At 51.1% G+C, this 26,896-nt stretch overlaps 1 protein-coding gene across 1 annotated transcript in view; it reads right to left on the bottom strand.

The window, feature by feature from the left end:
• ADAMTS14 (ADAM metallopeptidase with thrombospondin type 1 motif 14) overlaps nucleotides 1-26,673 on the bottom strand; it is an 84,002-nt gene extending 57,329 nt beyond the window's left edge. Inside the window, exons 1-2 of the mRNA XM_008057859.2 lie at nucleotides 26,577-26,673; nucleotides 25,129-25,604 (exon numbers count right to left, since the gene is read on the bottom strand). Coding sequence (XP_008056050.2) covers nucleotides 25,129-25,604; nucleotides 26,577-26,673 — 573 coding nt within the window. The remainder of the gene's footprint in view (nucleotides 1-25,128; nucleotides 25,605-26,576) is intronic.
• Between the last annotated feature and the right edge of the window lie 223 nt (nucleotides 26,674-26,896).

The raw sequence follows: 26,896 nt of genomic DNA, 5'->3' as shown, positions 1-26,896 counted from the left end.
CAAAGGGTTCTGTTGCTTTTAAAAGGGCAGAGGCACAAAAGCCATTGCCACAAGGGAGATGCCCACACACCAAGGCACTGCATTCCCAAGCATATCACATGGGCGAGGCAGGCAGAAGATCCTAGGGCCTAGGAACCAAGGTGGGTGCTGGGTCCCCACTCCGTATTATTAAAAGTTTAATGCACGTGGGGGGTGAGAGGAAAGCCGCTAATGCTCATTGATGATAAAGGAGCCAGGACAGCACAGCGGGAGTGCATGTTCTGCCTTTAATCCATTTTTTCCCTGCATCAAAATCAAAACATGACCTTTAAAAAAATCAGGTATTGGCCTTGGAGATAAAAACATAAAAACACCTTTGGCCAAGCCCAGCAAAAGTGTTAGTATCCCCCTCATGAAGGCAGTAATCACAGGGGCCAATGAAACATCCAACTAGATGTGAGTTAATATATGTGCACCGACTGGGCGTGGTGGCTCAAGCCTGTAATCCCAGCACTTTGGGAGGCCGAGGCGAGAGGATTGCCTGAGCTCAGGGGTTCAAGACCAGCCTGGGCAATTTGGTGAGATGTGGTAGCCAGGTGTGGTAGCACGTGCCTGTAGTTCCAGCTACTTGGAAGGCTGAAGCGAAAGGATCGCCAAAGCCCAGCAGGTTGAGGCTGTGGTGGCCATGAGAGTGCCGCTGCACTCTAGCCTAAGCGACGGAGTGAGATTCCAACTCAAAAAATATATATGTGTGTGTGTGTCTGTACATGCACAGGAGCACGTACACACACATTATTTCTATAACATAGTAAGACCAGCCCAACTGCCACAATGTATGGAAAATAGTAGGTGATATTTAACAAATGAGTGTTTGTCAAATTCCTTCACTTATCCAACAAACATTTGTGGAGTGCCTACTACGTATCAAGGGCTGGGAGTGCAACTGTCAACACAAAGCAGTGACTGAAGGGACCTTTATTATTATTATTTTGAGTCAGTCTCACTGTCACCCAGGCTGGAGTGCAGTGGCATGCTCATGGCAACCTCAGCCTGGACCTACTGGGCTCAGGCCATCCTTCCACCTCAGCCTTTCAGGTAGCTGAAACTACAGGCATGTGCCACAGTGCTCAGCTAATTTATTTGATTTATTATAGAGACGAGGTTTCGTCAAGTTACCCAGGCTGGTTTCAAACCCCTGGGCTCAGGCAATGCCTCTCACCTCTGCCTCCCAAAGTGCTGGGATTACAGGTATGAGCCACCACCACACCCAGACTAAAGGGATCATTTTTATAAATCGACTGAACCTTCAGCATTTAAATTAGAAAGGCAGTGACTTTATGCAACTCAATTCTACCAGTTTTCCCACCTTAGCCTGTTCTGAGTTTGCCTCCTAGGGAGCCCCCTCCAAGACTGAACATCCACCACTAAACCCTCAGCAGCAGCCAACTTTTTTCATGCCACTTTCAGCTATTTCTGTTGATCAAACTGAAAACACCAATTTGGATCTAAACCAAGATGAAGCCAGGCATGGTGGCTCACACCTACCATTCCAGTATTTTGGGAGGCTGAGGTGAGTGGATCACTTGAGGCCAGGACTTCGAGACCAACCTGAGCAACACAGTGAGACCTCATCTCTAAAAAAATAAAATTAACCTGGCACAGGGGCCCATGCCTGTAGTCCCAGCTACTCAAGAGGCTGAAGCAGGAGGAACACTTGAGCCCAGTTCAAGACTGCAGTGAGCTATGATTGCACCACTGCACTCCAGCCTGGGCAACAGAGCAACTAACCCTGTTTCTTCTAAACAAACAAACAAATCAAGATGACTGCTTTCTGTGCCTCACCAATAAGCCCAATCAGGAGGCCAAGAAATGTTCTAGGGAAAAACAGCAATATTATCAGAGCAAGTCTGAGGCTTTTCTGCAACCATTTTATCAGGTGATATTCAATTGTCTGCAAAAGTTCTGCTGTGCTTATTAAAACGTCATTGTCAAACATATACTGAGCACATATTCACTCATACAGAGCACCCTGATGTGCCTGTTTGACCAGGGGGAAAGAGATAAATCTGGGCCAGCATTTTGCTGGAGGAGACAAGGGTGGCCAATGTCCTGCTTGGTGCTATGGCCAGGTGTGGACATGTGTCCCAAAGGAGGTGACATTTATGGGTCCTGAAGGATGGGAATCCATCGGTATCCAGGTTGTAAGGGCCAGAAATTCAACTTGACCCACCCCCTCCCCCCACCCTGGCCAGAAGGGGAACGTGCTGGCTCCACAACACAACACTCAATAGCAGGGGCAGGGACTGGAACTGAAAGAACAAACCGCCTTGCTTCCTGCCACCCCTCCCCTCAGCACCCTCTGCATCAGCTTTACTCTCCCAGACAGGCCATAATATGTCTCCTGTCTGTGCAGGCACATCACATTGCCACTAGAGACAAGGAGACTTTCCCTTCACAGTCCCATCCACACAGTCTAAGGATGGGCTGTGGGTATGGATAGTCTGGGTTGAGTCACACGGTCACCCAGGGACTGGCAGCCCCTGCTAGACACCCAGGGCCAGAGGAAAAAGGGAAAAATTACCAGAATGGCAAAAGAAAACCATCTGAGAGGGAAAGGGTATACCAGGTAGAAGAACCCCCTGCCCTGGGCAATGGTGTGGATGCATGGACAGCATTGGGGATCAGAGAAGTGTTTAGGCTCATGTGCAGAGGCTCAGGCCAAACCTGGACAAAAAGTGGTCAAATTCCAGGGCCTCCGCCACTGCAGGCCTGCAGAATCCCCCAGAGGAGGTCTGTCTTCCAGGGTTTGCGAGAGCCTCGGGGCAGAGGGCCAGCTGGTGGCCCCCAGACCCAGGGCACATTTCCAAAGCTACTGCAGCTCTGTGGGCATGAGGAGCTGGGAGGAGACACTCAGCCAAGCCCCACGCCTGGTTACCTGTCCCCACTCTGCACCCCCAGTTGATACCCAGCAGGACTGTTCCTGACCCTGGACCAAGCAAAGCAAGAGATAGCACGAGTGAGAGGCTACGGTCAGACAAGCCAGGTTGGCCCAGGGTGGTAGCCTGTGCTATCTCAGTCCATCACACCTCTTGAAGCAGCCTAGCAGAGAATTCTCCAGTCAGGAAACCGGAGGCTCCACTCAGCCTCTCCTATACACCAGGCAACTCACCAAGGCCTCCGCTGTTTTGAGACCTGGGTAACCAACTGCACGAAGGGGATCCTTCAAGCCTCGCATTCCTCTCCTCACAGCCCAATGACTCCATGTGGCCACCAGACTGCATTGCTTATATGAGGCTGCAGCTTCCAGAACGATCCAGGGGGCACAGGACTGGACTGCAAGCCACTGCCTTCCAGCCAACCACCTCCTTCCATTCCACCATCATGGACCATAGACCTTTCAAGATTCTCACACTTGTCCCAGTCTGAGGCATTATACCTCAGCAACATCTCCAATTAATGAACCTCTAACTTCTGCTTGGATATCTCCAGTGACAGAGAGCTCCCTCCCTCGCTCCTAACATTGTATTGAGCGGAAACATACTTCCCTACATTCTATCATTTATGAACAGTCTTATTATCACTGCTATTATTCACAACAGTACCTGCCACTGTTATTTATTTATTTATTTATTTGAGTCAGAGTCTCACTCTGTTACCTAGGTTGGAGTGCAGTGTCATGCTCATGGCCACTGCAGCTTTGAGCTGCTAGGCTCAGGCAATCCTTTCACCTCAGCCTTTCTAGTAGACGGAACTACAGGCATATGCCATCACCCTTGACTAATTTTTTTTTTTTTTAGTTGGAGTATCACTTTGTTGCCCAGGCTGAAGTGCAGTGGCACACTCATGGCCACCCCAGCGTCGACCTTCTGGGCTCCAGCGGTCCTTCCACCTCAGCCTTCCAAGTAGGCAGAACTGCAGGTGCATGCTACCATGCCTGGCTAATTTTTTATTTTTTTATTGTAGAGATTAGGTCTCACCAAGTTGCACAGACTGGTCTTGAACCCACAGGCTCAGGCAATCCATTCTCCTCGGCCTCCCAAAGTGCTGGGATTACAGGCTGAGCCACCAAGCCTGGCCAATTTTTTTTTTTTTTAATTTTATTGTAGAAACGAGGTCTTGCCAAGTTGCCCAGGCTGGTCTCAAACTCCTGGGCTCAGGCAATCCTCTCGCCTCTGCCTCCCAATGTGTTTATATATATTATCTTATTTCACTTTTACAGTCCTATGAGATAGGCACTAATAGTAGACCCATTTCATGGATGAAGAAATAGAGATTCAGAAAGGTTAAGTAACTTGCCCAAAGTCACTGAGCAAGTAAGTGTCAGCACCAGAACCAGGGCCCAGTTCTGTATAGCTCTTAACCACAGTGCTGGGTTACTTCAGGTCCAGACCTGCTTCTGCCCTTGGAGGCCACTTGGAGCAAGGAGGGACTCCTCTCCTAGTGCCACCTGCAAATCCCTGGGTCTCTGGTCTGAACTTGTAGAGCAAGGATGTTCACTTCCCACCTCTGGCCAACTATTCCCCCCCACCCATGGAAATCAGCCCACCTCCCACTATGGATGTGAGAACAGAGAGGGCAGCACACAGCCCATAAATGAAGCGGTCCCCTCCCACGCTCCAAGTGACCTCCTACACCCACCCCCACACAAGCCATCCTCATCACACCCTCAGTTCTCCTCTACCAGGCTGGCTGCCCGAGAATCCTGGGTCTGCTCCAGTCTCCACACCCTCAGGCCTCTGTCCAGGGAAGAGTTACAGAATCTATCCCTCCCCAACCCCAGTTACCTGTCTAGGAGGAAGAGGTAGATCCAAGCCCTTTGTGACTGTGGATCTCATCAGCCCTCAGGGATCAAGGACAGAACCTCCCCAGACATTGTCCTTGTTCCATTTTGTGTGTTACACCCAGGTCCTGATAGGCAGTTCTCATCCAGGCCTCAGTTCCTCCTGGGCTTCAGTGATCCTCCTCCTGGAGAAAGGACTGGAAGGCAAGCTTGGCCACACACAGGAGGCAGGATGGGCCCAGTTCCTTCCCCTTGGACCTCAGTTTCCCCATCTGCACAATGATAGGCTTGGCCCAAATTCCCTTGAACCTCTTTCCTGGCCTGGAAACAAGACACCACAGGGCAGACAAACTGGCAACGAGAACTTTCTGGCTCTCTGCCTCCTCACTAAATTACTCCCGTCTCTCAATTTATGAGATGTTTATATTTCTGAAAAGTGGTGGCTAATTTTAAAGCACCAAAATCACATCAAATTTCTGTATAAGAAATCAGTTTTCAAAATAAATTCTGGTAGGATGGAAAATAAATGTCAGCCATCTCTATTTCCACCCATACCATATTCTTTTGCAAACAATAAATAAGCAAGAAATATGTACTGGAAAACTTCTTGACACAATCAAAACAAAACAAAGAAACACTGATTACATCCAATTGAGCCACATACCACGTAGGCCTCAGCCAGTTTCCCCAAATGGAAACTCTCCAACACACAGGTCTGGCCACCCTCAGCCCTGCTCTCAACTCCCTTTAATGTGTTTGCTTCCAAAGTACCTTTCCTGGGAGGTGGTAGCTGAATGGCGATGGGGAGGAGGGAGGGCAGGCAGGAAGGGAAGGACTATTTGAATTTTCCAACATGACTGGTGACATAGTCTTGGTTGCAAAGGTGACACCTGCTGCTGCCTCTCCACCCAGAGACCTCCAGGCCATGCTAATGGAGGTTTTTCCTCCAGGATCCCCTCAGGGAAAGTCCCCGGGTCCAGGTATTATTCCAGGGCACCTGAAAAAGACATGGTCATGTGGCAACTGGGAAGGTGAATGCTGGCTTAGAAATCACCTTGTGGCTGGGCACGGTGGCTCAAGCCTGTAATTCCAGCACTTTGGGAGGCTGAGGTGAGAGGATTGCCTGAGCCCACGGGTTTGAGACCAGCCTGGACAACTTGGCGAGATCTCGTCTCTACAATAAATCCAAAAAACTTAGCCAGGTGTGGTAGCGCGAGCCTGTAGTTACAGCTGCTTGGAAGACTGAGGCAGAAGGATAGCCTGAGCCCAGCAGGTCAAGACTGTGGTGGCTGTGAGCATGCCACTGCACTCCAGCCTGGGGGACAGAGTGAGACTCCAACTCAAAAAAAAAAAAAAAAAAGAAGACGACGAAAGAAAGAAATCACCTTGTGTCCCACCATGGGCCATAACAGCAATTTCAGTTCTGTTCTGTTCTGTTCTGGTAGCTGTCTACTAGCAGGATGAGGTCCTAAATATTTCAGTAGACAATTGAAGCCAGATTGTTTTGAAATGAGTATGTATGTGTGCATGTGCATGTATAAGTGTGTCGATTCCCAAATTGCATGCATATGCATGTTAACTGAGAGGCAAGGGTACACTGAGCCAACAAATAGATGTCCTGGGAGACCACAGAGGAGATCACCAAGGACTGGAAAATGTGTCTCGAATGAAGCAGAAGTCCAAGCTGGGACACTGGCAGGGCTCTATCTGTGCCTGTACAGAGACAGTGAGCAAGGACCCAGCCTGGAGTCCAGACAGGTGCAAGTGGCTTGGCTCTGAGAGGACAGCTGCAGGTTGCCTGGGAAGTGGGGATCCTGAGTCCCCTTGCTGCCCATCTGGAGTAGGCAACCTTGACGAATGTCCAGAAGGAGGGATCATTTCATGACGGCAGCTCTAGTGGAGCCAGCTGAGGCATGGGCCAGGTCTCTTCTTTCTCCTTCCAAGGCCGGCCTAGCCAGGGACTCCCCAGAGGAGAATGAAGCAGAACAGGCCACCTCCCAGCCAACCACACCACTGCCTCCCAAGGAGAGCACATTCTCGGGCCTGAACTTGCTGCTGGAAATTCCATCACGAGGGTTTAATTGCCATGGACAGACAACCCTTGGCCAACAGTGCTGTCTCGGGTTCTAGCCTTCCAGCGAATCCAGCTTGAAACCAGTCCACCATACGAAACAAAATAAAAACCAGCAACTGGATGCTGGGGTGATCAGAAAGGGCTCCTACCAGATTCCCGAAGGGGTGGCTGGTTCCCCTCAAAACAACCACCTGTAGCTGCATGTGCTGTTTCTAGCCAGGGCCTGGACCACACGGGCTGCCACAACCTCAGAAGCCTCGGCTACGGGCAGCTCTTTCCTTTCCTCCACTGTCCTGCTCACCTAACCATAGCACCCAGCTCCAGCTGTGATGAAACCTCCCCAGGACCTCCAAGGCATGGCTCACCACTGTGCCCCACCCCAAATCCTCTCTTCCCTCCTCACCACCTTGGACCTCTGGGCACAATAATTCTCTTGCAAACACCCATACACTCTCGCCCTTTCCCTCCATCCTGCTCTCCCAGAGAAGCTTCTCTGGCCTGGTTCTGTCCAACTGCCCACCTACTCCATGTCTGCCCACAGGTGCCACACACCTCGAGAGCACAGAGCTGGTGGGTGCTCTGCTGCGGGTCCCTTGGAGTCTGTGCTCCAGTCCTCCCAAACGGCTCAGACTCTCAATCCCACCCCTCCCCTAGCCTCTTACTCCAAGGCTCCCACTGCCCTGTTGTGAACCTCCTACGCTGGGCTGTTGCCCCTCCACCCTGTGCTCAGGATCACCTCCTTGTCACTTCTTCAAGGATTCGGCTCCTGCAGTGAGCATCCCTCTCTCCAGCATCACCACTCTGTCCCTCTCTAGGACACCATTCCCATCGGCATCCAAGCGCACTCCAGTCTCTTCCATCTTGGAAACTCCCTCCCTCGCATCCCTGTCTGGCTATTACCAGGGTCTCTGCTTCCCTCCACAGTAGGAAGCGTTGCCTCCACTCACTGCGTCCGTGACCCATGGTTTCTCCTCCATCCATCCCCAGTGGTCTTCTAGAGCCACCACTTCCCAGAAACAGCTCCCATGTGGGAGGGACAGGCCATGTGGCCAGGGACGGCAAACACTTCTTTGCCCTGGTCTCACCCAGCCCGTCCAATCACACGCTTTCTCTGGGCATGTCCTTCATTCCCTGGCTTTAAATAACATGTGTTTGTAGACAACTCCCAAATATCACCTCCAGTTCTGACTCCTCCTGAAATTCCTTATATGATTACCCAACAGCCTCTTTGACGAAGACCTGGATCTCTGCTGGACATCTCAAACTTCAGAGCAGAGCTCTGGGCCTGACTCCCAAAGTCACTGCTCCCCAGGTCTTCTCCATCTCAGCAAATGACCCTACCCTTTCCCAGTTGCTCAGTCTAAAGCTGAAGGACAGGGGCAGGTCCAGGGATCTGGGTCTTCTTTTCAAGTCCTCTCACCCCTCGTGGGCCTGTCAGTCACTTCAGCCAAAAGCCGCACCAAATGTAACCTGCAGGGGCCAGGCCCAATAATGGGTCATCCTGGGTTGTTGTCTCTACTCGTAAGTAAGAGGGATAGCACCCCCGCCCACTATCTTCCCCATACCCTGGGACTATGGCTCAACATGTCCTTATGTCTTTATGAAGCAGTCAGCATGCTAGTCTTGATGGAGGTAGGGTGGGGTGCAAAAAGACATAAGAGGCCAGCCTCAGCACTCCCGATAAGGGGCTTGTATCTAGAATACACAGAGAACTCTTATGACTCAGTAATTAAAAGACGGCCCAGTTTTTAAATGGGCAAAGTATCTAAACAGACATTTCTCCAAAGGATGATACACAGATGGCCACCAGCACATGAAAAGATGTTCAATATCATTAGTCATCAGGGAAATGCAAATCAAAACCACAATGAAATAGGATGGCTTGAATCAAAAAGTCAGATAACAAGGGTTGGCAAGGATGTGGAGGCACTGGAAGCCATATACACTGCCAGTGGGACAGTAAAATGGGGAGCCGCTCCGAAAACAGCCTGGCAATTATGCCAACGATTAAACAGTTACCATGTGATCCAGCAATTCCACTCCTAGGTAAACACCCAAGAGAAAGAAAACATATGCCCACGCAAAAACTTGTACATGATGTTCACAGCATTATTCATAGTAGTCAAAAGGTGGAAGCAAGTCAAATGCCCATGAACAGATGAATAGCAGCAGAGCCCAGTGGCTCACGCCAGCACTTTGGGAGGCCAAGGAGATAGGATTGCCTGAGCCCAGGGGTTCAAGACCAGCCTGTGCAACTTAGCGAGACCTCACCTCTACAATAAATCAAAAAATTAGCTGGGTGTGGTGGTGCGTGCCTATAGTTTCAACTACTTGGAAGGCTGAGGTGGAAGGATTGCCTGAGCACAGCAGGTTGAGGCTATAGTAGCCATGATCATCCCACCGCACTCCAGCCTAGGCAACAGAGTGAGATTCTGACAACCAATCAACAAACAAACAAAACACACACACACACACACACACACACACACACACACACACACACAGGAATGGACAAAGTATGTATATCCTACAATTGAATATTATTTGGCCATAAAGAGAAATGCAGTACTGGTGCAAGTTACAAGATGAATGAACCCTAAAAACACGCCAAGTTAAAGAAGTCAGACCCAAAAGGTCACACAGTACACGATTCCATTAATAGGAAATGGCCACAATAGGAAAGTCCACAAAGAGTAAGTTCGTGGTTGCCAAGGGCTGGGGTAATGTTGGACTAGGGGGATAGCTAAGGGCACATGGTCTCTTCTCAAGGTATGAAAATGTTTGAAAATTGACGGTGGTGATGGTTGCGCATATCTTTGAATGTAATCCCCTCCTCCTTATTTTTTTGAGTAAAGGTCTCGCTCTGTCACCCAGGCTGGAATGCAGTGGCACAATCATGGCTTACCACAACCACGACCTCCTGGGGTCAGGTAATCCTCCTGCTTCAGCCTCCCAAGTAGCTGAGATTACAGGTGTGCACCACCATGCCTAGCTAATTTTCTGATTTTTTTTTTGTGTAGAGACAAAGTTTCACTATGTTGCCTAGGTTTGAATATAATTTTTCAAACCATTGACTTGTATACTTTAAATGGGTGAATTGTATGATATGTGAATTACATCCCAATAAAATTGTTAATAAAAAAGATAATCTGCACAGGGGATGGTGAAGGACAGGCACAGAGATGACACACATTCCAGCAGACAGCAGACACTCAAGCTCAGAGACGATACATGCGGCACGCAGGCTGCCCGCTGCCACGGAAGCGGAGTCAGCGTGGCCGGGACGAAAGCCCGCCGACGCTGAGATTTCATATAATTCAAACCTGATGTGGAAGCCCCAAGCCGCAGGAGCTCTGCTGGAGGCTGGGGCGGCCAAGTCCTCCACCTAAGCCAAAGAAAATCTGAAAACTGATTTAGTCTGAGCTGCAGCCTTGGGGGCAGACAGGAAGAAGGAGCCCTTGGAGGACGGGGCAGAGCAGAAAGCTGCCAGGCTTGACCTTATACGGCACGCTCTGCCATGCCCCACACTGGCAGCATTAGGACTTCAAGACAGGCCAAAAGTGTGGAAGAAACACCAGAAGCGGAGAGCCTCGGCCAGCTGGAGGTAGTTATCTGGGATGACCACTGGGACGTAGCTCCCAAGGTCATGACTTCTGCAGTCCCCACCCCCTGGGAGGTGCTGGGTGGAAGGATACTGAGGTCTTGTAGGGCCCAGCCCATCTGCAGCAAAAATTCTTCTCAGGACAGGCATGGCGGCTCACACCTGTAATCTCAGCACTTTGGGAGGCTGAGGCAGGAGGATCTCTTGAGGCCAGGAATTCCAGACAAGCCTGGGCAACACAGCGAGACCTTATCTCTACAAAAAAACAAAATATTAGCCAGGCATGGTGGCATGTGCCCGTAGTCCCAGCTACTCGGGAGGCTGAAGTGGAAGGAATCACCTGAGCCTACGAGTTTGAGGCTGTAGTGAGCCGTGAGCATGCCACTTCACTGCACGCTGGGGGACAGAGAGCGACTCCAACTCAAACAAACAAAAAAACCTGCCCAGGGGAGAATCAATATGGTAAATGTGGCTGATCCCTGGGTTCAAATCCTGGCTCTGCTGCTCTCTAGTTATGTGATCATGGGCAAGCTACTTAACATCCCAGTGCTTCAGGATTGTGACCACACCCATCTTGTAGGGTTGCCGAGGAAGTAATATACACAGGGCACCTAGAATGGTCCCCTGCCCGGCAGGGAGGGCTACGTAAGTGTTGGCATCTGCTGCTGTAATGATCATTACCATCATTCACAGAATACCTAGGAGGCCCAGGGGCTCAGGAAGGGACCTGCGGGTTCAATGCTGGGAACAACATTCGGGAACCACAAGTGGGTCTGTCTGTCACTCCTGGCTCCACTCTGACCTGGCTTTGACATGCCCAGATACTATAAGCAAGAAGAAATCCCCAAGGAAAAAAAAAATACCAATGATTGAGCCTCCTAAGGGTAAGAGTCCTTACCCAAAAAACCAGACTGGTAGAGGGTGATTTTAAAGGCAAAAAAGAATACGTGCAGACAGAAGGCTGGGCAGAAACATATCCAGCTGTTAGGAAGTTGTCTGTGGTGGCGAGATCTTAGGCAATTTCCTTCTCTTTGAAATTTTAAGCGTTTTCTAACTTTTCTACTACCTCCTTATCTCAAAAGGCAAGCCCATTCTGCACAGAATGTCTGCTTGCTAAATGAAGGCGTAATCATTGTATAACTCCCTTCCCCTAAAACAAAGTTTTTGAAAAAAGGAAACAAACACAATGCAACCCTCCTTTTCTGTCATCCAACCTCCCTGCAAGGTGGTGTAGGGGCTTTGCTGGAGAGCGAAACGCCCAGGGTCCCATCCCAGAGGAGCTCTTCCCAGTTGGGTGGCACAGGTCCTCGCTAAGCCTCAGTTTCCACATCTGAAACCAAAGAGTCGCTGGGAAGATAAGATGAAATAAGGAACGAGAAGTGTCTCTCCTGGGGCCTGGTTTGCAGTCATGTGGAGGTCTTTTTCTTTCCTTCCCTCCTCGGCCCGGCTTTCCTGGTCCTCAAGGTGTGACCCCAGCTTCTCCAACAAACACACAGGCTTGACCTCGCAAATAGTGGAGTGGCACTAACAGGAATGTTGAAGTGGTCATCCATGTTTCACAAAGAGGGCAGTAGCAGTACTAGGGTGTTAGCCAGAACTGGTTCATCAAAATGCAGAAAATGGGCAAGAGAGAGGAAATTCGAGGATGACAAGTGAGTGCCCTGAACCGGGGCAGGGAAGTCCAGGCAGGCTGGGTTACAGCAGGCCTGTAGCATGTGACCCAGGGCCATCTAGACCACACATGATCTGTCTCAGCACCCAGCCACCTCCTCCCCACAAGGTACAACTCCTCTGTGAGTGAGGAATAATCCCAAATGAGGTGGGGGAGGTCGGGGAGGTGGCAGAGGCAGCCAGGATCTGTGAGCAGCCAAGGGCAAGTCAGTGTCACAGCCACCCTAGGGTCCCTAGTGCTGAGTGTAAGGAGAATTTTGAGTAGTCCCTCTGTGCTAGTGTTGGTGATGAAGGTGATGACTGGCTCAGTTCTCTAGCGTCCTAGAGAACAGAGCTCTCAGGCTGTCAAAACTTGAAGTTCTTAAAAGAGGGGTGGTCACTATTTATTTATATCCCCATCTAACAACACCCCACCACCAACCCCCATGAGAGGCAGGCATCCTGACCCAGAGGCAGAGCAGGGCTCACACCTGCAGGTTCCCAGAGACTCGCCTCTGCTGCAAACCTCCTTCCTGGAGCCCAGCCAGACTCATGGCAGACCTTGCCAGGCTGGCAGCCACCCTTTGTTTCCATTCCCCAGTGCCCAGGAGCCACGTGGCTCTGAGGCTTCCCCTCTGTCACCACCACAGCCCACCAAGATCAGGGCAGGAGCTCTGCCTGGCCCCCTGCTTGGCCCTGAGTTCTGGCAGCAGCCGCGGCTCCAGGACGAGGAGACAGGAAGCAGCTCGCGAGTGCCAGCAGGCAGTGTGGCTTCCAGGCCCCGAGCTGGGGAGCGGCGCCCCACCCTGTTCCAGGCCCTGCAGGATGAACCCTGTGGTTCAGATGCATGCCAGCTGACAGTGGGCAGCTCCAGAGAAAAGGTGCAGCTGGGCCCTCGGCAGGGAGGGCTGGCCCGAGAAAGGGCCCCATAGGTCACTATCTTAGGCCAGGCCTCCCCTCTGATCTAGCCCTAAAGCAGCCTGGCCCAGAGGAGTACATTTTTGGTTTTAAACCATACTGCTCCCAGGTAAGATCATGCGTGTAAATGTTTACCACGAGTCTGACATGTAGCCACATTTATAGTGAGCCACAAATGAGGGACTTGGTGACAACCAAGGGGAGAGTCCCCCGTGGATTCCAGGTGAGCACGGGTGAATGGAGAGGGGTGTGGACCCTCTAGCCCCACCAGCGGCTCCTGACAACACACAACTCCAGCCATCACCAGTCTCCTCTACAGAGAGTGGGAAAAGCAGACAAAATGTGATTAGCCAGAAAGTCCCAGCACCCAGCACAGGTGGCACATTACTGTCCTTAATCCGGCCCAGGGACTGGCACCAGTAGCACACATTCCAGATTTCTCAGAACACGTCACCAGAGCTTGTCTGCCAGGGACCAGCAACACTACAGCCACTAGGCCCCCTGACCAGTCTCCCCACCCCTTCACACATTCACACGCATCTCTGCAAGGTTGCTTCTCCTACACCTCATTCATTCATTTGTCAGATAGTCACTGAGCAGGCCATGTTCTAGGTGCTGCAGACACAGCCAAGAGTTCCTCTTCACAAGGTGCTAACACCTACTGAGGGGTATAGACAAGCGGTGAATAAGTAGAGATGCAGCACAACACATGGGAAGAGCCATGGAGAGAAAGTAAGCAGAGGAGAAACAGAGGGGACTGCAGGTTTCAAACAGAAGGTTTCAGGTGTAAATAAGGTAGTCAGAGAGGGTGCCCCTGTAAAGGTGACATTGGAGCAAAAGCCTGAGGGGACAGAGGGGCAGCCCCTGGCAGTGCTTGGGGAGGAATCTTCCCCACAGGAAGTTCAGTGAGAAGGAGGGACGATGGTTCAGGGCCTGGCTGGCGAGTATCACGTATCACAGGAAGACTTAGATCTTAACAGGACTTCCCTGGCTACCGTTGGTGAATAGACCACAGGGGACAAAGGAGATCAGTTAGGGGGGCCAGTGCCATCTTCCAGGAGACAGGAGGTGGCTCACACCACCCCACTGCTTGTGATTTTTACTATGACCTGCTTGTTTCCCTTTTAATCCTGCCCAGGGATTCACCTAGAATTGCTAGGAACAAACATCCCCACCCCAGAGCCACGTGCAACCGGCTCATACCTGGAACCACACGTGTTTACATGGGCCTCCGTGCCTTGGCCCCTGCCATGAGCAAAGCTGAAAATGCCCTTCCAGCCCAGCACAGACATCACTCCATCACTGCTCCCTCCTCTGTGCCCCCACTGGCTCTTGGCGGGTACTTAGCCCTGCCCAGATTTCTGTCAATCCCTCTTCTAGACTTGAGCTTCAGGGGATAAGAACTGATTCACACCATGCAACCAACTTTGGAATGAAACCATCTTAAACAAGCAACCTTTGGGTCAATCCTTAAACTCCCCAGGGTGTGCGACCCATATGAAAGATCTGCTTTCCCACAATTGTAGCAGTGGATTAGGGGGTGGTATATTTTGCCTAGTCTCCCTATCCAGGGACTGTGAATTATGAGGTGACAGAGTATCAAATGCACAAAGCACCCAGGCCGGCAGTCGGCTGGACTGTAGAACACAAGGCCTCTTTGGGCTGGAGAAGCTAATTTAGAGTGTGGGCTCCTGCCAGCCTTGAGGGATGGAAGTAAACCTCTGCTGGGGGGTGGGGGGCAATAGGAGGGGGAGAAGTGGGGGAAGTGATAGGCTTTTTCTGGACAGATCAAAGGTATAAATATGTGGTTGACTTAAAAGCAAAGACTGACAAAAGCCTTCAGTCACCCATTGGGAACAGGATTTGCAGACCCACCAGGTCCTGACAAGCAACCTCACCCTCGGACGTTTCTCTGAAATGGGGCCTGTTCTATGCCCCATAAGCTGTGTTACTGAAAGCAGGAGAAAATTAGATTGGAGGGTTTTCAAATGTTCCGTGACAAGCAGTGTGTACATGACAGCAGCCCACTCCCCTTCCAATATTTTGAAAATGGATAAAACAGTGACAATGGCGACTCGGGGTGGAAAAACACCAGAAGGTTCCGTTTGAGCTTCAAATCCCACTAACTAGGCCGTTTACATCTGCTTTTCTTAGTTGGCCTCCAAGTTTCAGGGAAGACAATGACTTGCAGAAGTTGAGCAGCCCTCCCCCTCACAGTGGGAGCCTCATAAACACCTCGACACAGTGCCCTACCAGGCTCTGGGCTCCCAGGGCCCTCCCCACCCAGCCACTGTTAGACCAATCACTTTTGGCATGCATCACTCTGGAGCTGTTGCCACGGCTACCGCATCACTGGACATCACACAGTTTATGACCTTGAGTCACTGTTCACATACACTTCGTCTTTCCACTGACTCGGAGAAGCCGCCTGGGACCTTGGGAGGAACGTGGATTGGGAGTCAGGGGCCTTGGACCTCACGGGCCCTGGCATCCAACATTCACCTATTGCCACATGACCCTGAGTGAGACTCTTCCCTTCCCTGAGCCTCGGCCTCCTAGGCTGAAAAATGAAGACGGGCCCTAGAGGCCTCTGAAGCTTCTTCTAGCCACAGCCTCTTCTGGCCAAAGTCAGTGTGAATTGTGGGAATTATGCTGCCTGAGATTCACTGCAGGAGGCTTTCATAACACCAGGAGCATCTGAAGATGCCCGAGTTTCATTGACCGGGAGCTCCTGGGTGCTGCCAAGGAAAAAGCAGCATATAATATTATGATTATTGTTTCTTAGGGCTTTGAAGGCAGGACAAGACCCACATACTGAAAATTGAATGCCGGGCCTGGCAGATGGTTTGGGAACTTTCCACTGCAGAGCCTGGGAATGTGGAAATTCCCTGGGTCCTCACTGAGAGCCCACCCCTGGGGCCTATAGCACACTGAGGCTGGGAGGCAGATGGAGAGGCCAGCACAGCCCCCATCTCTTTCACCAGCCCACCCAGCAGCCCCAAGGCCGCCCTCTCTCTAGTCGCCGCCTGAAGGCGCAGAGGAAGAAAAATAAAACCAGACCTCACTGGAATGGGAGGCCGGCCTGCTCCGGAGGAGCCACAGTGAGGTGATGTCTGGCTTTTATTCCATATCATAAATAAGTTATTAATCCAGGGCAGACAGTGAGGCACAGCCATGAGGAGACGAGGGAGGAAAGACTGCGAGATCAGACTGGCTGGAGGACTGGAAAACCACCCAGGACCCAGGCCCTGGGACTCAGACAGACAGCAGCCTAGACAGGATGGGGCCTCTGGGATGTAAGAGGAAGACCACTCGAATGGGAATCCAGAGGTCTGAAAACAAACCTGTGGATCCTGCCTCAGTTTCCTTCTGTATTCTAAGATATCAGCAATAAGAATAATAAAAGCTGCCACTTAATGATCCAGGCACCGTGGCAATGCATTAAGTACATGATTTCTAATCAACAAAAGTACAAAGTAGGCACTCCCAATTTACAGAGGCAGAAACTGAAGCTCTGAAGCATCACATCCTAGGGTCAGCATGGATAAATATTTGCGAAGATGGCTGAAATTGTTCCTCCTGTCCTTGTGTGTGGTCTCTCTGCAATGAGACCTTGCTACCCCTCCCTTCAAGAGGAAGAGTCCATTTCCTCACTCTTGGAAAGTCTCAGCTGGCCTCATGGCTCACTTTGACCAACAGAATCTGCAGAAATAATGTTATGCAGCTTCCAAGGCTAGGCCTTCAGAGGTCTTCTGGCTTCCACAAGAAGCCAGCCTCACCTGCTGAAGGAAGAGAGGGGAGAACTGAGGCCACCCAGCCTATAGCCAGCACCACACAAGTCATTTGAATTAGGCCAGCTGGGCCCTCCAGCCCAACCCACCCTCCAGCTGAACACAGTCACATGAGCCGGACCAGAAACAAGCAGGAGATAAGCCCCTAGCCAACCTATAGAATTTTGAGGAATAACACATTGTTGTTTTAAGTTCTAAGTTTTAGGCCTGTTTGTTACACAGCAATGATAACTCACCCAGCTTCCCCACACCCCCTGTCTTGCCAAGAAAGCCTATGCTGCCCACCCCCCAGGAGTTGATCAAGACACTCCCATGCCGAGCACTGCCCACCTGTAATCCCCAGGCCTTCACACTCCCATAATCAGGAAGTGTAACTCTTTCCATGCTGAAGACCCATGGTCACCCTGGCAGGATAGATCATGAGAAGCTCCCTTTCTCTCCAAACAGTCCATTTCTTGTTTGCATGCCACAGATATCCATTCCCAAGTGTTTCTCAGGAAAATGGGTTATCTATATAGCAAGTGTGAAAAAGCAGCTGGCACTCTCAGAGGGGGCTGTCCATGGAGACTTGCTGGCAAAGGAGGTGCTGAGGGCAGAGAGGTAGATAGATTCCCCCTGCACACCTGCTCGGCCCACAGGGAGGGGCTGTGTGGAGCACACATGTGGGGGTTCGAGGCTTGGGAACAGCAAGTCACAGTGGGCCTTCGGGGTCTGCCAAGGCACAGGAGGCAAACAAGGAGTGCAGGTCTCAGCTGTCCTCTCTGGCCAGGAGCAGAAGGCCAGTCGGCTACAAGCAGGACGACAGTGCTGTCTCCTGTCTAACTGGGGTAAAAAGAGGCAGAAAGGAGTTCATGCCACCTCACCTGGGTGGTTCCCCCAAGAGGCCCCATGCTGGGATGTGGGGACACACAAGTGACCACACTCTGACCCTGGCTTGGGGAACGACCAGAGGGAATGTTCAGGGCAAGGTGCAAACTGGACAAGGAGCAAGTCCCACCTTGAGAAAACTAACAGTCCTGGGGAAGACTGGGACCAGCATGGGCTCTGCCTGCCTCTCTGAAGACCCAGAGACCCCTTGAGGGGTGGCAGACAAATGGGGTACACTTGACATCCCTCTTCTTTCCTGTCACCATCCCCTCAGACCCAGCGGCCTCAACCAATGATCCACACCATTTAATAGCAACAGCTGAGTGTACTAAGCCCTTCATACACATGACAACTCTGTGAGGTGATTACTATTATGATCCCCACTTTACAAGTGAGAAAACTGAGGCACAGAGAGGTTAGATAACTGCCCATGGTTACAGCATATAAAAGATAGAGCTTGGCCGGGTGCGGTGGCTCAGCCTGTAATCCCAGCACTTTGGGAGGCTAAGGCAAGAACATTACCTGAGCCTGGGGATTCAAGACCAGACTGAGTGACTTGGTGAGACCTCGTCTCTACAATAAATCACAAAAAAACTAGCCAGGCATGGTGGTGTATTTTTCTGTAGTTCCAGCTACTTGGAAGGCTGAGGCGAAAGGATTGCCTAAACCCAGCAGGTCAAGGCTGCGGTAGCCGTGAGCGTGTCACTCCCCAGTCTGGACAACAGAGTGAGATTCCAACTCAGAAAAAAATAAAATGATAGAGCTGCTTGAACCTTAGAGCTCAAGACCATCCTGGACAACATAGCAAGACCAAAAAAAATCAAAAAAATTAGCCAGGTGTGGCAGCATGTGCCTACAGTTCCAACTACTCGGGAGGCTGAAGGAGTTGGAGGCTGCGGTGAGCTGTGATCATACCACTACACTCCAACCTGGGTGACAGAGTAAGACCTTGACTCAAAAATAAGAAAAAAATTAAAAAGAAAGAAAAGAAAAAGAAAAAGGCAAAGCTGGGATTTCAGCCCATGCCGTCTAGTTCCAGGGTCACTCTCATCCCAGCACATACTGTCTCATTGGCAATCCCAGGCCTCTCGCTAACAGCCCTGCTGTATCTGGTTCACACACTGTCTTAAGAATTAGAACACTAAGTCGGACACAGTGGGTCACGCCTGTAATCTCAGCACTTCAGGATGCTAAGGCTGGAGGATCTCTTAAGCTCAGGAGTTCAAGACCAGCCTAGGCAACATAGCAAGACCTTATCTCTACAAAAAAAAACAAAATCAAAAAATTAGCCAGGCATAATGGCACACACCTGTGGTCCCAGCAACTCAGGGGGCAGAGGCAGGAGGATCGCCTAAGGCTGCAGTGAGCCACGATTGTAGAGTAAACTGAGAGCCATTCTTTCCACTAGCCTAGACAGTTTCCTATCATTGCTACCAACACAGCCTTTCAGAGGGCCTCTCCCTAGGCCAGGCACTTTTGATAACAGCTTTATTGAGATAGAATTCACATACCATACAATTACCCACTTAAAGTGCTCAATGTAATGGTTTGTTGAACAGAGTTATACAACCTCTGCCACAGTTCACAGTTCTGGAGCATTTTTCATCACTAATTAAGAAACCCCTTATCCATTAGTCCTGGGCCCTCCTAGTAACCACCCCCTTCTCCCTCCCCTCAACTGAGTCCCATCTTAAAGACAAAGGGCAGCTCTCAGAGTGCTCTGGAACATGTTCGGTGATGAGTGGTCCACCTCCCCTATCCCCTCCCATCACATTTGCCAGGGTCTACTCAGTATAACCTAACAAAACTGCAGGATCCGCAGGGTGGGAAATGGAACTAGATGATGACAAATCTTACACGTGTGGCTGCTTCTGTGCCAGGCCCTGACTCCCAGAATCACTCAGGCAAAGGGGGAAAGCACAGCACAGCTGACCCCTGTCACCCAGGCATCTGGTATCGGGGCCCAGGGTCTGGGGAGAAGCACCGCTTCAGGAGGCCAGTGGCTCAGGCTTTTGATAAGCACAGTGAGCATGCAGCCCCACTGAAAAGCAGAGACCCCATTCTCGCTCCCCACAATCTCTCCAGGACCCACAAAGACCTGGACTCCATCCCAGGCCCCACGCTCCTCCTGGTGTAAGCATTTGTGGCTCTGCAGCATGGTCCATCAGGTTGGACGCATTCCCAATATGGGACCTTTGGGTCTGACAGCATCCCAGACTAGCTGTCCCCAACCCCAGAGGAAATGTTTTGCAGGTAGGACTGGGCCCCCCACATCCCTTATTCTCTGTCCCCAAACATCTTCAAGACTGACTAGCCAGGTCATTCTCTCTGTTGGACAGGGGCCCAGCACCATCTTTCATGTTTATAATGTTTGAACAACCTTGACCTAATGCCACCTTCTTCAAGGAGGCTTCCTAAATGCCCTTTAAAAAAAAAAAAGTTCTTCTGCAGCTGCCTTTCACAGGATTCTAATTTACCTGCTTTTATATCTGTATATCTGGGTCCCTATTAGCCTATGAATCCTCCAGGACAAGGGGCCTGCTCATCCATTCCTGATTCTCCTCTTCCCCCTCCCGTGGCTATGACACACACAGGGCTCTCCAGAACAGTAGTGGGAAGTGAGATAAAGTGCTCATACCCATGTTGGGCATGAATTAACCACAGTGCACTGAACCCTCTCAGCGTGTGTCCCAGGTGCCCACAGGACAGCAACTCTATGGAAAGGCAGGTGAAGCTGAAAATGAAGATTGAGCCACTAGTCTAGACACCACACTTCTCACCAGGCCACTGAAGGTGCCACATGGCTACAAGCCTTTGTCCACACAGAGAGGGGTTTCTTGAGGCCATCTTAAAACTGTAAAGTCTGTCTGGCCATGACAGACAATTTCAGGGACCGGTCTCGTTCTCTGAACCTGCAGCCCAGACCCCAGGCCAGGGAGGGAGGAGTCCATTACACATTCCTAGGGATCTGGCCCCAAAGCCCTTCAACAAGGCCTGCCCTGTGCTATAAACCACCAAGTTTACCCATCCCAGTTTCCGCAAGGCACCCAGGAGGCAACCGAAGCCCAGAGAAGGCGGGCAGCTTGTTCAGAGTCACACAGTCATACTTTCCCACTCCTGGTCTGGCTTCTTTAATATAATAGGTTGCCCCATCCCTGCCCCACACCCCCTCTTCCATCCTGCCCTTCCTTCAAGGTCAGAGCAAGGCTACCCAGCCGAGCCTGTGTTGCAGGGTCTACTCCCCAGTCCCATCTCTGGCACAGTGCTCCTTCCTCTGTCCGTCCATCACTGGCTTGCTCAAGCTCTTTCCCCTGCCCAGAATACCCTCCCCACCCTCTGGCACCAGCAAACTTCTACTCATCCTTCAAGGCCCAGTTCAAATGTCACTTCAGACATCAAAGAGAATAATCACTCCCATTTTCTGAGTATCCATCCTCCACTGTGTTCTGGAAAACCAATAAAGCTGCTAGTGGGGATCCCAAGTTCCTTGAGGGCGGGGACCTGACTCTCTGGAAGGCAGGGGTAATAACAATATCTGCATATATAATTCACAAGATTGAAGGGGACAAAAGGGCTTTGTAAACTATTAATTCCTGTGCTAATAGAAGCTATCTGTATTATCTTTGACCCAGTTTCCGCATCTACAAAATGGATGAAGCTAATAAATGCACATACAGGTGTGCATGTTATACCTGGGCTGTGGAAGGACTGATTATTGTTGCTGTCTTTACTGGTGTCACCTTCATTTTCTTATGATCTCTGTGTGAACCTTGTCCATGGCCAGGGCTCAGTATATATATTTTGAAATGAATGACTTTGGCATTTGAGAAGTTAGAGAAAATGGGGTTAAAATCCAAAGACTATGTGAAAACACAGAGTTAAATCCTACCATCAGAAATGCTACGCCGTGGCCTTTAAGGTGAGCTCAGCTAGGTCACTATGGCACAGCGCCTTGCTTGCAGGGGACACAGGACAATTTCCTGGAGGGAGAAGGAAATGAGGAAACCCTGTCCTGGGGTGACCTCTTTGCTAGCAGCCCCAGCCCTGTGAAACAGGCAGTCAAGGAGCACCACTCCCAGAGCCTGGAGAGGGAGGTGTCCAAAGGCTAGACTTCAGGACTGGTCTCTGGAGGCAGCAAGGTACGAGCAGTGGCCTAACCCAAAGTTCGGGCCAGTGGGGTCCATTTCTGCCTCTTGCCAAGGGCAGGGGGACCCAGCAAGCCACCTCCTGGAGCCTCCGTTCTATAGCAGCTGCAGAACAAGCCTCCAGAAGTCCATGCGTGGACCACCTCTGAGTCCTGATCCAGCTTTGACAAAGGTCAAACAGAATCAATTCCAATCTGCCAGAGAATATCAAGTATAGTCCCTCTTTGGACAAATGAGAAGAATAAACCCCAGACATGAGGAGTGACTTGTCCAAGTTCATACAGTTAGTGAGAACATTTACTCAGAGGCCACCAAAAGTCAGCAACACCATCTGAGGAATGCCCAGACCCAGGCCCACCAGATAGAACCCCCTCCACCACCTGCCAGCAGAGCATGACTTGTTATCACACACATTGCACGGTGCAGTCACAGGATCATGCTTCACGGACTACCACATCAAGGTCCTTCCTGGCCACGGTCCCCAAGCATCTAGCAGTTAGTCCCTATTTGTCAATAGGCTGCTGAACCAGTTCAATGACAAGGGAGGTTTTCAGGGTGCAAGGGAGGCAAACAGTTACTTATTAATGATGATCATCCACTCAGACCTTTGCCAAGGTCCCCAGAATACATTTTTTTTTTTTTTTGAGTTGGAGTCTCACTCTGTCGCCCAGACTGGAGTGCAGTGGCCGCTCCCGGCCACCGCAGCCTCGACCTGCTGGGCTCCGGCGATCCTTCGGCCTCAGCCTTCCAAGTAGCCGGAATTACAGGCATGCGTACCACACCCGGCTGATTTTTTGATTTATTGTAGAGATGAGGTCTCGCTGCCCAGGCGGGTCTTGAACCCGCGGGCTCAGGCAATCCACTCACCTCAGCCTCCCAAAGACGTGGGATTACAGGCTGAGCCACCGAGCCCGGCTCAAAATACATTTTTTGAGCATCCCCTCTATGCTTCACTCCAGAGGACAGAGAAGTGGAAGCCCCAGCCAGCCCTGTCACTGAAGAGCTTACATTCCACCTGGATGATGACTCTAGAGGAACTCACCAGGTAATTCAGTCGAGTTGCCGGTTGGCACCAGCACTACCTCTCCATCTGTGTGGACACTGCATTTCTGGATGAGTCCTTACATCACTTGGAATTTCACTTGTGGCCACAGCACAGCTCTAGCCAGTAGGCTGACCGAGGGCTCCTGTGGCCCAGACCCTGGAATCCAGACCAGGTCTTGGGCTTCTCCAGAGCATCTTACAACCTGGGTTTCTCAAAATGTACCCTGAGGAATCACTGCATCAGATCACCTGGAGAGTTTGGTAAAGACGCAGGTCCTGGCCAGCTCGGTGGCTCAACCTGTAATGCCACGCTTGGGGAGGCCGAGGTAAGTGGACTGCCCAAGCCCGCGGGTTCAAGACCCGCCTGGGCAACTTGGCAAGACCTCATCTCTACAATAAATCAAAAAATTAGCCAGGTGTGGTAGTGCGTGCCTGTAGTTCCAGCTACTTGGAAGGCCTAGAGGGAAAGATAGCCGGAGCCCAGCAGGTCCAGGCTGCAATGGTCAGGAGTGGCCACTGCACTCCAGTCTGGGCAACAGAGTGAGACTCCAACTCAAAAAAAAAGAAAAAAAAGACGCAGATCCTGGGTCCCTTCCCTGAGAAGCAGATTCTGTGCCCCTGACAAGGTCCTTAGGTGATTCAAGCAATGTTCAACTTTGAAATCCAACCACTGCATAGAGCATGCCTCTCACTGGGAGCCCTATCACATCCAGTGGGGTGAAAATTGATTATTGGGAAGGAAAAAAAAAAACTTTTTGAATATATAAAGCACAGATAGGGCCAGGTGCAATGGTTGTCATCCCAACACTTTGGTGGGCCAAGGCAGGAGGATCACTTGAAGCCAGGAGTTCAAGATCAGCCTGAGTAACACAGTGACTCTCTGTCTCTACAAAAAAAACTTTAAAAAATTAGCCAGGCGTGGTGGCACACACCTGTAGTCCTAATTCCTCAAGAAGCTGAGGCAGGAAAACTACTTGAGGCCAACAGCTCAAGACTATAGTGTTCTATGATTGCACCTGTGAATAGACATTGCATTCTAGCCTGGGCAACACAGTGAGACCCCCATCTCTAAAAGAAGCAAACAAAAAAAACTCATGGCAGTGGGGTGAGTGGAATGTTGATTAGGAGAAAAAAAAGTCTGAAACATTTAGGGGAGTGATAATGAATAAAAGGTTGAGAGATACTGGCCTAGACAAAGGCAGCCATGACATTAGCAGGAAGACACCTCTTACGGGGGGAAAGCATTCCCAGTCCTGCCAGAGAGGAAGAACTCTGACCCCGGTCTCCTCTTCATATGACTCATCCCTGTCTCAAGGCTGAAGGGCAGAGTGATGTCACTGACAAAATAGAGACCCACAGAAGGAGCCACCCAGCAGGGCTCTGAGGCTCCCATGCCAGCTCACAAGCACCTACACACCGGGGGAGGGGGACAGCAAGGAGAAACAGAGCCGGCGCTGGGTGAAGGTGAGAGAGAACTCGCCCCACGGCCTTCTGGTTTGCAATATGGAGCCACCTGGCAGGGGCACTCCCAGCATCAGAGGCGAAAGACAACAGCCTAAGAAAGGGACCTTGCAGTGTAGCTGGGAAAGACCAAGCTGGCTCTGGGAAGAGAGACAGGTAGGAGAAGAGGAAGAATGTATCTCTTCTGTAACAATAGCTGTAATAACAACAGCAGCTAACTGTGCCTTGACCATATGCTAGACAGGCACAACCACCCAATGCACTGCCCGGGGAAGAGGGTCACATTATTATCAGCTGCAGGTCAGCTCCATGAGGGCAGGCACCAGGCCTGCCTCAGGCACTGCCGTACTCCCCAGGACCTGAAACGGTAAATATGTGAAAATGAGCAAATCTCCATGTAACACATAAGGGAAAGAACCACAAAGAAGATAACTTATCCAAATCCTCAGGGCTAGGGCATGGCATAGCCACAATTCAAACACCAGCAGTCAGACCCCTAGGGTCTGCCTTCCTCACCCCTGCATGTGTCTAATTAGGCTCAGAGATCCCAGCAGGTGACTTGTAGTCCAGATGGCTCCATGACTGGCAAGGGGAAGAACAAGATAAGGGCACCATCCCAACTCAGCCACTTCACACCAGGCAGAGCGTGACCCTGGTGGCCAGCAGGGGCACACAGCGCTCTCTCAGAAAGGTAGCACAGTGCCTGACTTGGCCCAAACTGCCCAATGTGCCCATAGGAATCTCAAACACAGGGATGCCCAGGATAAAACCACGTGAGCAGGGACATAGGGTTTGGCTTAACGAGTCTTGTCCCTTACCAATCCATCACAGTTGCTGATGGCAACAGCTGCCCCAGGCATTCCAGTGACACCTCCAGTGTACACACACTCCTGCTGCAAGGGCTCCCTGAACAGCTCCCGAAAGTCTTCCTGCCACTCCACTGAGGCTCCTGGCACCACCAGTCTCCGGTTGGGCCGCAGGCTCAAGTGCAGTTCCTTCCCGAAAATCGTCACATTGAAGTAGAGAGAGTGGCGTCCCGCCCTGCCAGGCCACAGGGTCCGTCCTGGGTGCAGGGGGCTGCGAGGCACCCGGAGGTGGCTGGAGTGTGATGGTCCTTTGGGTGGTGTGTCCACGACCACCCTCCGTGTGGAAGCTGCTGCAGGGCCGGACACCACGTGGGAGAGGAAGTGTCCTCGAAAGTCTGTGCTGCAGGGTACCGTCACACCATAGTCACTGAGCTTTCCAGAAAGGTGCAGCTCTGTCAGAGGTAAACAAAGAATCACTTCAAAGCAGCCTGTGCAGAGGTATGGGGAAGTCAGAAATCCCATGGGAGCAGGGAGAGAGCCGCAACCCTGAGTGTCACCCATGGATGGACCCCTTGCCCAAGTTCATCCATGTGCCATCCACTGCTTCCAGAACTCCTGGGTTTCTGTACTTGGGTGAAAGGTGTTCAGGTACTTTGTGGACATAAACTGCTCCCTGTAGCCCCCAGGTCCTTTTTAAACTTAGAAGAAAACAAATGGTGCCAAACAGAGTCCTATCACAAGTAACAAGACTTGCAAGCTTGAGCACAAATGCATGGCCTAGGGAAGGACTGAAATCCCCCCAAAAACCCCCAGCAAAAAGAGGGAAGGCCAGATCTACCCTAATCCCCCCAGTGTGCTGAAGTCACCAGCCCAGGCTAGGGTAGGGCCCTCCTCCCCCAAGTTCCAAAGAAGGCAGCTGGCAAAACAAACACACCTAGAAACCCAGGAGATTGTGGGCACGTGTCAGGCAGAAGGTGGGGCTGGAGAGGGGAGGGAGGGAAGTTACACCGGTCTATATTTTCCAGGGTTAGAAAGGAAACTTTTCAAAGCTGCACAGTGGCTGCCGAGAGTTCTGCATGGCTCAGCCCCAAGCTGGATAAATATAGATCTTCAAAAATAAAAGGAGGCACAGGGGGTGACCTGCCCACTTGGGCTGAATTAAGTGTGAGGTCATGGCCCCATGCTCCTGGTCACATGCCAGCGGGCCCATCCTCACACAGCTCTCCGTGAGCCCAGCTAGGCTGGGTAGGAATGACAGTTCGCTGGCTTCCAGGCCTGGTGATTCATGCATGTGAGTTTGGGAGGGATTTCATTTCTACACAGCCCGACCTCTCGCTCCCCCAGTTCACACACTGATGAAACATAAGAGAATGATGTTTCCTGAAAATCCCCTACGCCCAAGCTCTAGTTTTACCAATTGCAGCAGAGAATCCCCAAAACTGCTGAAAGAAGGGACCCACTTTGCACATGAACAGAGCTCACAGACAAGCAGACATCCTCCCTGGAAATGACCGGAGTCCTGTCCCCACGCTCAGAGTCTCCAGGAGGGTAGCCCATGCCAGGTATGGTGAAGAATATCTGGTCTGAATGTGAAAGCATACCCACCACTCTGAAAATGCTGTGTTGGGGGGAGTCAAAGGATGTGAGTTGCTTCTGTGCAGGGGTGAGGGTGCCCAGTATTCTCTGGGGGGGGGGGGGGCAATCCCCTGTTAGCCTGATTTTGAGTATGGGATAGTCATGCACACACAAACACACCCGCATATCTGTGCACACAAATTGG

This window comes from Carlito syrichta, unplaced genomic scaffold, assembly GCF_000164805.1.
Source record: "Carlito syrichta isolate Samal-C Ts95f unplaced genomic scaffold, Tarsius_syrichta-2.0.1 Scaffold303141, whole genome shotgun sequence".
NCBI classification, from domain to species: Eukaryota; Metazoa; Chordata; class Mammalia; order Primates; family Tarsiidae; genus Carlito; species Carlito syrichta.
Note: the sequence above shows the minus strand (reverse complement) of the source record. Positions and strands in the feature narration are given on the sequence as shown.